The 15,145-nt window shown below is 37.4% G+C and overlaps 1 protein-coding gene across 2 annotated transcripts in view; it reads right to left on the bottom strand.

Annotated features, from left to right (window-relative positions):
* Positions 1–15,145, bottom strand: part of SLC12A2 (solute carrier family 12 member 2) — a 62,928-nt gene that overhangs the window by 21,632 nt on the left and 26,151 nt on the right. For both annotated transcript variants that reach the window (XM_051642388.1, XM_051642389.1), the window contains exons 6-12: positions 14,110–14,220; positions 12,671–12,779; positions 12,134–12,261; positions 11,962–12,046; positions 8,114–8,262; positions 1,980–2,087; positions 1,150–1,273 (exon numbers count right to left, since the gene is read on the bottom strand). In XM_051642388.1, the coding sequence (XP_051498348.1) occupies positions 1,150–1,273; positions 1,980–2,087; positions 8,114–8,262; positions 11,962–12,046; positions 12,134–12,261; positions 12,671–12,779; positions 14,110–14,220 (814 nt within the window). The remainder of the gene's footprint in view (positions 1–1,149; positions 1,274–1,979; positions 2,088–8,113; positions 8,263–11,961; positions 12,047–12,133; positions 12,262–12,670; positions 12,780–14,109; positions 14,221–15,145) is intronic.

Here is a 15,145-nt window from a genome sequence, read left to right as displayed (position 1 = left end):
TGTAACTTTCAGTTTTAAAAATATAAACATTTTTCCACACTACCAAGTCTTGCAGAACTGCTGCTTTTGAAGCACCATATACTTTTTCAAAATAAATAATTAAAAAACATTTCCCACTGTAGCTTGATCAAACAGTGTACCAATACACTGGGTTCTGAAGAATGTCAGAAACAGTAGATTGAGCATTAATATGTCTGCAGTATGTCTCTAGCTCAGTTCTTAAACTGCAAAGCATAAGACATTAATAAATTTAAGAGACAATCAGCTACAGTGAATGGCAACACCAGACAAAGTTAGTGTCAGCAATGTGACAAACACGTTCACCTGCTTGCATTTTAAATGAAAAATTGCATCAATGGTACTATTATAATGAATTATTACAGACTAATACTACCACAGCATTGATGAGTACATCCTCTTCAGTGAAAAAGATGGAAGAATGTGATCATCTCCTTTCCTTGTGGCAGCACGGTACAAAACATTTCTATTTAGCATCTCTACTCTCACCATCAAAAAAAAAATTATTAAAATGCAGAATGTGCCATGTTCAGTTTTCAAGTTTCTACTTGTTGTAATCAAAGACCAAACTGGGAAAAGAAGTATTAAAGCACTGGTACGAGACTTATGGATGCATACAGCACAACTAGTTTGCCATCTACATAAAATACATGTAATTCTACCTAGACTATCTTTACCTTCAGCAACCACAGCATCAGCACTCATCTTTGTACAGTTTGTAACTTAACAGAAAAATGCACTTCAAAAAGTATTGTTTGTGCAAATCTGCCTTCGCTCAAGCCGTTTGTAATTATTAGAGACGTGACATAAACATTCATATTTACACAATATAACATCTCTTCACCTCAGGTAGAAGATCTATTTTTATTGATTTACAGTGTCTGAAGACAGATACCTGAGGTTATTAAGAAAAGTGCAGTATTGCTACAGTTCAATTCAAATTCATTACAGTTCTAGATAGAGTTATATCTAGAAGACAGATGAAAGTCACTTTCAAACGGATTTGGAGTGCTGGCTTAGAATTATGCTGTGTATTAGACTTCTAGGACTCTGTCATCAAGTCATTACATGGAATGGAATGCTTGGTAAAGGACAGAAGTATATTGAGATTTATTATAATTTCAAACTAACCAATTAATATGAATCCAAGAGCAATTAAAAATGTCAGAAGATATCCTCTTAGGGGTTCATTGTTCTTCCCATATCCTTTGGCGAACATCTGAAATCCTGGATAAATGTTGTCCTTGCACAAAGCCTAAGAAAAAAATAAACATGCATTTTGTTCAAAGTGTATCCGTACTAATGCTGGCTTCTACTGCATATTATTTTCCTGAATGAAGGTGGTTTATAACTACCACGTATTAATTCTATATTGAATTGTCTCTGTATTTTGACATTAGAGGACACTGAAGTTTCACCCAATAAAGAGAAACTGTAAGACAATGAATGAGATTAAATGGTTAAGAAAGTAAAGCAAAACACATTCAGGAACACCAACAAAATCAATGTAAAGTATTTACAAAAGAACTGGTACTCAATTATTTTGATAATGTATTCACTAAGATTTTAGATTCTACAGCTACAGGTTCTACTTCATGCTCTCTCTTTCTGTGACTACTTTAGGAAAATAACTAATCAGCTATCTTTGTATGTGCTCCACTGCTAGTTACAAAAAACCCCAAATATTTAAAGGAGTTTGTAGATTCCTATAATGTTAGCTGCACCACAATAATCTCTGAACTAAGGAGAAACACAAGATGTGGAGTCAACTAGTCTAGCTACATCTAGTAAAAGTAACACAGTATTTTCCCATTCAAAGCAACAGGTAAACAAAGCAATCTACTGATATCACCTAGTATGAGTCATGAGAGCAGTATGACAGAGTCCCCTTCCAACAATTCTGATTCAAGAGCTAACTGAAACGGTTCTTTAAAGGATTTTGGTTTCACTTTCCCACTTACCTGGAAGATCTTAGGTGCACTGACAAGAGATGCTAATGCAGAAGACAGGGTGGCTGAAAAAATACCTGCAGAAATCAGTGGTGCAAATCCAGATACCATGCTCATCACCTGAAAGCAAAGTAATTATTTTTTAAAAGAATATGCAAAATTACATTATACAAATAAATGGCAACATTAAATTCACCAACAGAAAAATAAAATACTATGCACCCTCCACTTAGAAGCTGTTCTAATATCATGCATTCGTATCAATGAATGAACTAGGGATTAATCAGGGGATATAAATAGATTCTAATTTCAGAACAAGGGAAGGTGTCTTTTTACACAATGTATTGCCCAACCGTGTAATTCCCATATCAAAACAATCAACGGTCAAAGCCTCCACAAGCTCATAAGAAAATTTAAAATAAGTCATGGAAGAAAAATACATTGGAATTTGTTACTGTCCTGGTTTCACCAGGACAGAATCATAGGTATCACAGGTCAGCCATGAATGGCAGGCCTTTAGTATCCCCAAATCATCTGGGAGTGAGGGGAGCTGGCCCAAGCTGACCAACAGGTATATCCCACAACAGTGAAGTCAAGCTCTTTATAAAAGGAGGACCAGCGGAGGGTTTGTTTCCCTGGGCTTCCCTTCTCTTGGCCTACTGCTCACTCTGCTGTTCCTGAGGACCAGGCTGAGGGTAATCTTACACTTTATGTTGGTATTTTTATTAGTTTTGTTATTTCATTAAATCCATTTATATTTCAACCCACAGGGCTCCTGTCCTCTTCCTGATTCCCCTACTTGGCTGTGGAGGGGACCACTGTATGAGACAGAAAGCTGAGTTTAGCTGCAGATCTGGGCTAAACATAAGACAATCATTTTGACTAGCCTACTGCTGAATAAAAACTACTGAAATTGGGGAACATCTTGGGAAAGCTTATTGTCTTTCTCAGCATCTCCACGACTCTAAATTAGGCTTGTTGCCCATTTAAAACCTCACAGACAGAAAAAACCTGCTTCCTACCTCCCCCAGGATCACATCCTAACATCTTTGCAACCTCACTGAAATACAATACGCTATTTTTGGTAGACTGGATAACTAGCAAAACTGTAAATGCTCAGTAAAAGAACACCATTAATAAGACATTAAAAAAACAATCCAAATTAGAACCAAAGCAGTTTATTGAACTGCCATATAGCCTGAAGACCTTCTTCTACCATTATACTGATTACTTCCACATCATAGGTGCATCCAGCTTTAAATGTGTCAAGTGAATTAAGATACAGAACTATGTATTTAAAAAACAATAATTGCTTAATAGAGTACTTTTCATTATGCAACAAAAGCCTAAGCTGCTTGAAGACAGCCAGTGTTTAAGAATTTGATACCATCTTGAAAAAGGTTGGTGTTATTCAATGGAGTAAACCTAGCATAGCCCCTTTCAAGCACAAGGTGTCAGAATGAGGTTCTGTTTGATGGGCCTCTTTTACTCTAGCAGCCTCACCTACAGGATCGGTGTAATCGAGGTAAGAAAGATCACACAAATGTGTCCAGTTTTTAAGTTACTGTCACCTAAGTTGCAAAATGGAGCTGTATAAAGCAATCTTACTAGGTAGGACATGCTCTCAGAACCAATATACAGGTGACCAACCAAGTTTTATTTATATTCCTACAGCTAAAGTAATGACCAAATCTAGTGTTTTCCTCCAGATCAGACTGACAGACTGCTGGGTCTCTCAAACAGTTAACTGAATCCCTATGGTACATCAGGTTTCACTGGTCACTTCGAGGCATGCCTTGCCTAAAAACAGAAATAAAATAATTGCAAGTACACAAGATAAGAGTGAAGTAGCTGTCATAGTATTGTATCAAATTAAGGAGTGAATTTCCTGAAGCATGGTTGTAGTTGAAAACAAAAAACAAGTAGAACAGGCCTTTATTCATAGATACAACTGATGACACAAACATTAAACTAACCCTTCTATGCCCAGGTTTAAGCTAGTTTTATAATAAAAAGAAAAGGTTATGGTTGTAAATGGTCATTTGTATTAACCCTATACTTTATTTCTCAAAGATATTTTAAGGGTGCAAATATCACACTGACCAGTATTTTAGAAAAAAAAAAACCCTTCTGCTATAGTAACATAAAAAAATAGCACAGAATAATCTTTGTAGAAGCAGTATGAAAAGTTTTTTTCCCTGAAAGGATGACTTGATCAATCTTCCCTGGAAGGACTTCTTCTGGACAGAATATGCATACAAGTCTCCATCACTTTTCTTCCCATCTGATTTAAAACATTGTTATTTCGAGGCCTTCCCTTTACTGCACTTGCACCAACTTCTTTCCATTTAGTTCTTAGAATCTACTCAGATATTAAAATATCTTCCTAGGTTCTGTTCATTGCCCCCGTTTATTTGCACTGTTTTTTACTATTATATCTGTTTTATAAATTTGAAAGGAATCTGAGTATAATTTATGCAGATATTTGTCCTTCAGAAGGTAGTAAGTTACAACTTAGGTTACTAATATGAGAGACATTGTTCCCCTAAGCTAGGGAAACATGAGAGCCAGTTCCAGCAGAACCAGTATGACATGGTGTTACAGACCCAACATACACACCATAATCCAGACCTCATGACCACAAAACCAAGAAGTCCACATATGCAGGTAGCTATAGCACTTAAAATTTCATCCTTGAAAGAACATACAGAATTGGGAGAATTGAGATCCTGTAAGAACTGACTCCTCACCACTCGTGTGGTGAGCCAGATATATAGTTACTGCTAATAAGGGACTCATGTTTCCTTGTCATTTACTGTTTAGACAGTTTCTTAAATTTCAGACATTTGGGATAATGAAATATATTTTGACTACAGTTTAAGTTCTTTGGTCCAGCCATTGTGGAGCAGAAAAAAAAGCCACACGAAAAAGGGAAGCAGCTTCCTAAGATTTTTACGATGAATATGGACAAAGTATTGTTCAACTCCTCCTTCCTCTAACTTTTTTCAAGTGTTTTACAGCTGTCTTCCTTTATAGGATGAATGTTAACACTGTTTCTGCAATGGAGTTCCATACTACTTTCAACTTGAATCCAAAGCTGATCAACTGCATTTGAATTTCCCAAAGCTGTAACTAGTTCTAGAGAAGTTCCAGGCTGAAGCAACTAAGCCCAGAACAAATGTCTGAAGTTAATTCTTCTACCAGGTGACAGCCCAGGCACAGTACGGTCACTGACACTGATCAGAAAAAGGTCTGAAGCATGCGAGGACCTGTAATTAACTTTCATTGACTACAGCCAAACTACATATGGTCTCTTTCTATGCAAATCTGATTAAGCCTGTCTCACCAACTGTTCTCATTTTAAGTTTTGTAGCATCATATAAGCTTTCCACAGGTAAAGCATACTCCAAATAATCCATTTGCTGTTTAAACACATCAAAACCTGAGCTGCCTAAGCACTAACTTTGAATCAATTCTTTGCCAAAAGAACTGAAGGGAGCAGTGTATCGAAGTGATGGGGCTGTGCACATGAGTAATCTAATAATTTCAACATCAGAACCTGCATGCTTACAAGCTGTAAAACAGAGAAGAGCTCTTGGTCTCTGGCAATATGGTAGTCACTGCCTCAGAGCCAAAACACGTGTTACTACAGAGAAAGCTTCTGAGTTGGCTGAAGCATTCACTGAGACTGAACTGTCAAGAAAGGGAATTTCAGTACAGGCAATATGTTGCAGGGAGTACCAAGACCCTTTTCCTGGTTAAAAGGCAAGTACCACAGGTCTGCACAAGTTCATTATCTATTACTTCAGGTGGCTGGGTTGCCAGGAACAGTTAAAAGACTGCATAGTATCAGTGGATCTGAGATAGAGATTGACACATGGTTCCAGAACTATGTCTCTGTAGAGAACACCATTGAAAATTAGTCACCCTAGACCTTGATGACTCACAAAAGCAAGACTCAGCTTCAACCTCCATCCTCCAGAATCACTAAAAAACACAGATATGCAGCCTTAAATTCTATGGAAATTAATGAGCAAGGGCTGCAATGACTAACTGTACCCACACACAGTGAAAATCATAAAAAGAAATGGCAAGCGATGGAACAGTTTCTTCTTGGTGCCATCTCAAAGCACACTGAAGAGACTCATCATCAGTAGTCAGCATGGATTCACGAAAGGTAAGTCATGCTTGACCAATCTGATAGCCTTCTACAGTGGCATAACTGGGTGGGACAGATGATGGGAGAGCAGTAGATGTGGTTTACCTTGACTTCAGCAAGGCTTTTGACACCATCTCCAACAGCATCCTCACAGCCAAACCAAGTAAGTGTGGACTGGATGATAGAGCAGTGAGGTGGATTGGAACTGGTTGAAGGACAGAGCTCAGAGAGTTAAGTTGGGCAGAGTCTAGTTGGAGACCTGTGTGTAGTCTAGAAATACAACAATCTTTGCTCACTTTAGAGATTAATTTATGTTTATGACATTTTTGTTCTCAGTTATTTAATCTACAGAAAGAAGTTCTGTTTGTATGAAGAGCTCAAGAGCACTCCCTTCCTGGAATGTGCATACTTCAAAAAATCTCTCCTTACAGCTACCATTCAGAGCTACTAAGCTGAGAGCTGGGCTGTTAGAAAATGGTAAAAGTTTACCATTAGACAGCCTCTCATGCAAACCATTTTCTTCTGACATCTTCTGAAAAGACAGAATCAGACTTTTTAGCAATCCACAGCAAAAGCTGTGAGGAGGAGAGAAAAAACAATGAGCAAAGAAAGTCCAACTGGGCATTACAAAAAACCAAATTCCACAGAGAAGGTGGCTAAACACTATAGCAGGTTGCCCCAAGAGGTTGTCAAAGAGGGGGGCATAAGAGGCACTGCATTCTCTGAGCAGCCCCTGGCCTTGAAAGTGGCTTTTCCTATTTGGAACCCACTAGTTCTCCCACAGAGAGAAGGAAGAATAATTTTGGAGAAAGAAGTACTCTAACAAATGCTAAGAAACTGGAATATTAACTACTAGTTAGAAGTACAAGCAACATTTATGGCAGGCAATGTTACCAAAGTTATGATTTGAAGAAAAAGATACACTCAGAGGAAAGCAGTTCTATGCCATTCTCAGCTGTACCTTTGATGATATACTGGGTTCTTTTCAGCTTAAACAAATGAGGGAAGTAATCAGATTTTGCAGAATAATTATTCCCACGAGAGCAATTCTGAAGTGTTTCTGAATGTAATTTTTTTCTGAACCATAATAAAGTAACACCGCACATACTGAAATTATTCCACTATAAAAATGTATTTTACTAAAACAAAATGGTCACTGCACGTGCAACATTATTTCAGCATGTACAAAATAGTTTTTCCACCCAGCTTTGCAGGTAAGGCTGTAAGCCATACACGTAAGGAGAATATTTACTTCTGATCAAAACCTGAAAGTCAGATACGTTTTTCATTAGTGGATTTCAGATTAAATCTGTAGTTAACTTTTTCTATGTGTATTAAAGAAATTTAGTACATATATGGACTATCAAAAAGCAAGTTTTAGTCAATCAGCAATGTTTTCCTTGGAATTTTTTCAAACCCTTACCAATAGTTCGTGGACATCCAAATTACCTGTCAAGTGTAAACTGAAGACTATGAATCACTCCATAACTTCTAGTGGAATTTTAAATACTGCAACATCAGGTTTTATGAAAATGCCCAACATTCTTACCATTTAGTAGGATACAGTCACAAATATGTAAAACATTCTTTAAAAGTCAGCATATTTTAAAATGAACTTAAGAGAACTGAGGAAGAGGTTATTGACAGAGGCTATGACCACTATGTATCTCTACTGAACAATGACTACTTCTGTCCAAATCACTGAATGATGACATTCAGATATCTGAAGACAGAAAAGTTGCAGTCCCACCATCTAACCTAAGGGAAGAAGAGTAAATATTTGTACCACCTACATATAAACATTCCTAAGTTTTTAACATAGTTACCTCATTTTTCTACATAGAACCTACTCTACCACTTCATTACCCCAGATAAACCTTGTATTTATGGAGACAGGTATTTTTAGCCTGTGATTTTTCTTAATATACAATTTAAAGAAAGAACAAACACAAAAATCAATCAACAGAATTAGAAGACAGTTTTATACCTGAAAATTATTCATCAGCCCATAGGGACACTCTGTCTGACAGGATGAGAAATCATAGTTTAATTTGCAAGCTGCCGCAGTACAATTTGTCAGCTCAGTGACAATGGTGCTATTAACATTCCCTGTGGCATCTCGTACAACACAAGAACCTAGGGTGGACACAATCACAAAAAAAGGCATTAACAGACTGAATGTGAACTTAAGGACAGGTATCGAGCTCAGCTCCCTTTTTAAGTAAACATTCTCACAAAGCAACATTAAAAGATACCGTTTACATTTTAATACATTTCAGCATTAAGCACACCTTCATGATGAAGCACAAACACAAACAAGCAAACTAACTGCTCACTTGCCTGACAGACTTTTTTCATAAATCTGAGTCTAGTAAAAAAAGGAAAGTTTTTACACAGAGGAAAATAATGTCAACAGACTTGCAAAAGTTTAACAGCACAATTTTAGCTCAACGTATTATTTTTCTGACCCATGAATTTCCACACGGCTCTTTAACTGAAGTTAGCAGTGTGCACGATCATTTGATATTAGTTTCTCTTTCAGCTTTCCTAGAGCACTGTATTTTTGCAGTGTATGTACAGATCTATGTAGAGAGATGTGCATAGTGTTGCAGTTACTTCTTTTACAGTCAATATGGCTCAGACATTAAAAAATACTGTGTAGTTTGTCATGAAAGCCTGTTGCAAGCCATTTTCAAATGCTTCAACAAGCTATTTCATACATGACTGGTATTTTAAGTTTGTTTCCTGGTGAAAAACAAAGCCACATAGTCCCATTCCTACTACATTTTTTATAACTAATTTTGTCACTTAAATTGCTGTCTTCAATTCATCTATGGTTATTTGTAATTTCATTGGTCAAGAAAATGCTGAGGACACAGCATTTCAGCCACTAAGTACTAAGAAATAAGTACTAAAATGACCTCTATTCTTATGCTTCATGGGTTTTTATCTCATAAAGGTAAAAACAAATCAGAGCAGGCTAAGTATTATTTAACATCCTTGAGGCAGTCAAACTGTTTGGACATCAGTAATTATTTCCAGGAACAGAAATTAAACGACGAGTGGGGAAGACAGAATTTTACAGAGCATTAGCCAATATAATTCTCTTCATTTGATCTTGACAGCAAGGTTCTGGGAACAGAAATATATCACTACTGAGGACCTAAATTAATTACTTGCAAAATAAGGAGGGCACAGATGTGCTAGAGTTTCCTGTTTTGATCACTTGTCTTATGCTTTCCTTGCGGGTATGTGTTGGGTTTTTTTGGTTGATGTTCTCTTTTAAATGGGATTAAAAGCTCTGTGTAAGAAAAAGTTTCTTGTCTTCCACTATGCAAGTATATCTGTAGGTAACATAATGTTGGTAATAGACTGCAGTAGCAGACCCACTAGCTGAGCAGCCCACTAAACTGAACAACCCACTAGATAGCTACCATGCACTAAAACAGCCCTCTTCTTCCTCATTCCCTTTTTTGTAATTCAAATCCAAATGGCTGGGAGATCTTTCATACAAAGAGTCAAAATACAACAGAAAGGGACAATGGCATCATGACCAAACTTCATGCAAGTCTTACTATGACAGAATGCAGAACAGAAGCCAGCTGGGCAGGCTCCATTCTCAGCAGAAGATATTTACATCTAAGAAAGGTTCCAGACATTTTATTTTACCCTCATTCAGAAAAGATTTATTTTTAAGATTCTGGCAACACTTTCCTCAAGAACCTCTAGGTTGTCTTTCCTGTAAGAACAGGATTTCACCTTTTCATAGGCATTTACAAGCATACTCCTGCTATAGTCAAATAAAGATTTGCCATGCTACAAGCCCAATTAACACACCATCTGCATCAAGTTATCCCCTAACTACATGCAGCCAGCAAGAATTCCAGAAGTACCGCCTAAGTCCTTCAGACTACATTTGAGAGTGCTTTACTTCTCCAGTCCTACAAGCAGCTACAGTTAGGTCCTCATTAATTAGTTTTCCTTTTCTGTGTACAGAAGGCATGTCCTAACCCTTCTCAGAAGTTTGCAGTTTTTAGTAGAGCTTCCCTTGTTTTTAAAGCAGTAAGTGTTCTTTAAAATGTCTTTCAAGAATTTTCATATTGCAGTTGCTTATGCAATCTTCAACCTGCCATCTGCATGTCTGCGTTAGTCCCTTGCTAAAATACGACTCTGCACACTTTCTCCTCACAGCTGTTGTTTTTTTGAAATAGGCTGCATAGCTTGAGCAGTAAGACTAGCAATTTTCCTCTCCTAAGCCTTCTCTATTCAGCTTCTTAACCCTCTTACTACAGAGCATGCATATACTGAGCTAAATTCAGAACATCATCTTCCCATTCAGACATGACTGCTCAGTGATATTTACTAGTTTCAAAGTTTTAATGACTAGCTTATCACTGCTCTAGAAACTTACAGTGGGGAATAGTGTGAGGGGAAAGGAACACCTCAAAAAATGTTAAATTACACTCCTGTCATAATCTCTAACTTCTGCAACGGCACTTTTTAGTGCTAAATAGACCACTTGTAACTAGCAGAATTGTAAGTTACAGAAGCCAACTAAGGCAGGGCATTTCTGATGCATCAAACAATTTCATGTTCAGTTGGTTTTGAAAACTGTTCCTTTCAATTAAAAAAATGAGGTTTTTCATGTTTGAAAGATGATCAAAGTATTCCACTAACAAATTAGTATCAATGAGCATTTTGCTCTCATGTGAGTTCAAGTTCTAAAGGATTCAAATTTGGTAGCAGAGGTCCATGTGGTCAGTCTAATTAGGAAGTAAGTGTAAGCCATTATGCTGCATAAAGCACAATCACTACAGAGCAACCATTTGGCAGAGCTACAGTACAATGTTAGCCAACAGAGGCTGACATGCAAGATTGGTATCTTTGCAAAGGAAGTATCATTAGTGGTAATATCAATGGTACTCTTAGAAATTAGAATTTCATTCAAAAGGCAGCACAGCTAAGATAAGGCAAGGTCTTTCATATAAGAAAACTGTTTACTGCTGCCAGAAACCAACCTATGTGACATGAATAAAAACACTTCCAATCATAGACAAGAAATACATGAAATATAATTACAATCTTACATTCTTAAGGTTGCCAGAATGATGTTTTTGGGTGGGAAAAATCTGGTTGACCACTGGTGTTCTAGAGCAAAACTGATTTAGGGCATCAAACCCCAAGGCTATTTCTACAGAGAATTTCAAACCCCTGTGGCGTCAGGAAGACCAGAAAGTGAGGTTATATAAGCCTCGGATCAGTCTATGATTTTTTCTCTTTCCAGATGAAAATAAAACTACAGGCAATGTTTCTGAATGTGACAGAACTTTGGGAAGTGGGCTTGTCAGACTCAAGTACAACTCGCTCTCCTCCCTCTGCTTGGACCTTACTGCTCACGCATCCTCACCAGAGGGCTGATCATCCCACAATTCAGTTCAGGTTAAGTAGCTAACTACCATAATCTTCAAACCAACACAGGTGTTTTTTCAGTATTTTCTGGAAACACACTCTTCTAATCCAGGAATTGTCCCACTGCTAAACTGTGTATCTTTTTAACATAAATAACTGCAACAAATGATGAAACATTCATATAAAGCCTTTTGTTATCTTTAGTCTCATGCAGTCTTACAAAAATACCACACTCATTTTAGGAAATTAAAAAAACAGCTAAAAACTGAACCTCCAACAATAAAAATTAGAAACCTCTGGCTATTACTTTCCCATTCATGAAAGTCAATTATATAATGACTTTACATAATACATTACATAAACTGTATCAAAACACACCCTTAGAATGAATGTGAAAGGATAAAGTTAAAAACATTCTCTATTTACCTACAGATACTGCAATTCCTACGTAAACCAATGTAGTAATTAAGATGGCCAGCAGCGTTCCTTTAGGTATGGCTGACTGAGGATCCTGAAAGAAAAACGTCAGTGGACAGTGATGACAAAGATAGATATACACTCAGTGTTTGTGAACAACATTTGCTAATTCACTACTCACCGCAAGATCACCTGAGATATTTGCACCAGCAAGTATGCCAGTCGCAGCAGGGAAGAAAATAGCAAATACAGAAAAGAAAGTTTCCTCTTGTCGAAAATCTGGTCCAAAATTCTCCATAAATATTTCAGCTGTAGAAGAAGATGTAAGTCTATCAATATTCATACAGTATTAGCCTATTACAGCTATTAATAGCTCTATGAAAAAGCTAAGTCACAGCTGTATGACCTTAAAACTAAGTGTAGAGCACTGAAGTCCTAATTCATCACTTCATCTCAAAATTGTAGCCAATACAGTAAACTTAAATAGCCTTTAAAACCAGATAAAGTACTTAAAAGAATCACCCAGCTTTTAAAAATGTAATATAACCAATACTAAACAGGCAGGACCATGTTTTGGCCCAACAGATTTAAGGAATAAAACTGCCTAAGTTTGAAAGAACCACAAAAAAATCTCAATAGTTAAATAGGACCATAAGCTATTTTAGATGTTTAATTAGATGTTTAGATGTTGTTTAGAATACTAACTGTTTCAACATACCTTTATAACCAAAGAAACCTTTAGGCTTCTTGCTATCCAAAGGAATAAATGTTCCTATAACAAAGTCTCCAATAGCAAGTATGAGGATCACCAGTAAGACTATCTGTGCCTGAAACATAATGATTGCAGTCAGACAGAAGAACGTGCTCTTTTTCACAGTTTCAAGTTTCAATGTTGTGTTCTAAAATGTAAATATTTACTGGATTTGAAATTCAGCTTAGTCTCCTCAGTTTGTTTTCCACAAGTAAATAAGACAAGATGGAGAGAACATGTGCCAGGATTTTAAATAATGAAACAGGAATGATTTCTAAGTTTAACACCCATTCAAAAGAGAATGTTTCTACAATACCCCTCAAAGTTGTACTTCCAAAAGACAAAATACTTCAGAAGAATATTTCTCTATTTTCTCCATAAGCCTTCCAGAAGAAATGGATTTTAGTATATAGAAGAAATGAACAAGAAAAAGATCTAAATGCACACAAATGCTAAGAGTATTGCCCTAATAACCAAGATCATAATACTCTGCCTTATACTTTATAATGCAATATTTACTAGGAATTTTATTACATCAGGAATCAAACAGCTTTTGCTTGCTATTTTATGCAACGGACTAGATTAATTCTGTTAAATTCTCATGTTCTCAACCCTTCGTTATGAAAAAAAATTGTAGACTACTACAATTGCTTTTTAATTTTTCGTTTTCTTGAGACTTCTCTAGCCAGGCTGTCTAACAATGGAGAATAGAAAACTAATAGAGCAACCTCTATACTAAGGTATCCTAGAATCTGCATGCGTTTCCACAATGAGAATGGACCTAAGACTATGCAGCCACAACAAAATGAGGAAAGTAGGTTCTCCATCCTACACATTCACCACCACCAATGTTCACAACCCTTCTCAGGGCTGGGTCTAGTAACCCCATCATGCTGTCTGGCTGTTTTCAAGTGAAAACAAAACCAGAAGAGAGTGGAAAACACTGGGTTTTTTGTGTTAGCAGAAACTACACACTTCAGACTGGCTTCAGGTCCCACCCTCTATTTTCCATCCCCATAGATCAGTCGAAGTTCCCAGTGAGGGAAAATTCCCATGCTAATGCTCCTTCCTTTCCTTGTTGCACTTTAGTTGCCCAGAAGAGCGCAACAGTGTTAACCTACTGACAGTGTCATTAAGAGTAGACTATGCTGGATTTTAGGTTCTCATAGATGCTTAAGCTTCTAGTGGAGCAAAATGGTCTAAGGTCTGAAACGTAGTCCAGACCTGCACATGCTAGTGCCAGACAGAGAGCTACTGCATAAAAACTGCCAACTGACCAAATTTAACATACCATGCACACACTGCTGAGCGCATTAAAATGTATTTTAAAAAATCAAACATAAAAGGTAGAAAATAGAATAAAAATTATGAGGCAGAGAATACAAGAAAAGGTGATAGTTCCTTACTTTTGCTTCCCACTCCATTCCAGCAACAGAAATACCCAGCAATATAACCACCGTGATAGCCCCTATGATTCTGATATCATTCATTTCATCAATCATCAATGCTCCATTTTCCTAACAAAACAAAATAAAGACAGTGTCATATACTTTGAGTACTTATCTTCTTTACTGCAGAATACCATTTTATCAACTGTAATTTATTAATACAGTTAACCTTTATACCACCAATTGAGTAATTTTCAATTCCTTGTGTGAACACAATTAATTTGTGTCTTGCCTTGATTTACATCACTGAATCTTTTAAATGGAAATGATCATTCCTGTTCATAGCCCATTCCCACACAGAATGGCCTGTCTTCAACCACCAGAGAATAAAATTAATTAGCAAGGCAACTGCTACCCTCTTGCCCCACATATATTTAACTTTTCACAGAATCACAGAATCTTAGGAGTTGGAAGGGACCTCAAAAGATCATCTAGTCCAACCCCCCTGCCAGAGCAGGGTCACCCAGAGCACATCACACAGAAACTTGTCCAGGTGGGTTTTAAATGTCTCCAGCAAAGGAGACTCCACAGCCTCTCTGGGCAGCCTGTTCCGGTGCTCTGTCACTCTCACAGGAAAGAAGTTTTTTCTGATGTTTATGTGGAACCTCCTATGTTCCAATTTGTACCCATTGCCCCTTGTCCTATCACTAGACATCACTGAAAAAAGCCTGGCTCCATCCTCCTGACACTCACCCTTTACATATTTCTAAACACTGATGAGGTCACCCCTCAGTCTCCTCCAAGCTAAAGAGACCCAGCTCCCTCAGCCTTGCCTCATAAGGGAGATGTTCCACTCCCTTCATCATCTTTGTGGCTCTGCGCTGGACTCTCTCAAGCAGTTCTCTGTCCTTCTTGAACTGAGGGGCCCAGAACTGGACACAATATTCCAGATGTGGCCTCACCAAGGCAGAATAGAGGGGGAGGAGAACTCCTCTTGACCTACTAACCACACCCTTCCTAATGCACCCCAGGATGCCACTGGCCTTCTTGGCTA

This window comes from Apus apus, chromosome Z (assembly GCF_020740795.1).
Source record: "Apus apus isolate bApuApu2 chromosome Z, bApuApu2.pri.cur, whole genome shotgun sequence".
NCBI classification, from domain to species: Eukaryota; Metazoa; Chordata; class Aves; order Apodiformes; family Apodidae; genus Apus; species Apus apus.
The sequence above is the reverse complement of the archived record's forward strand: the minus strand, read 5'-3'. Positions and strand labels throughout refer to the sequence as shown.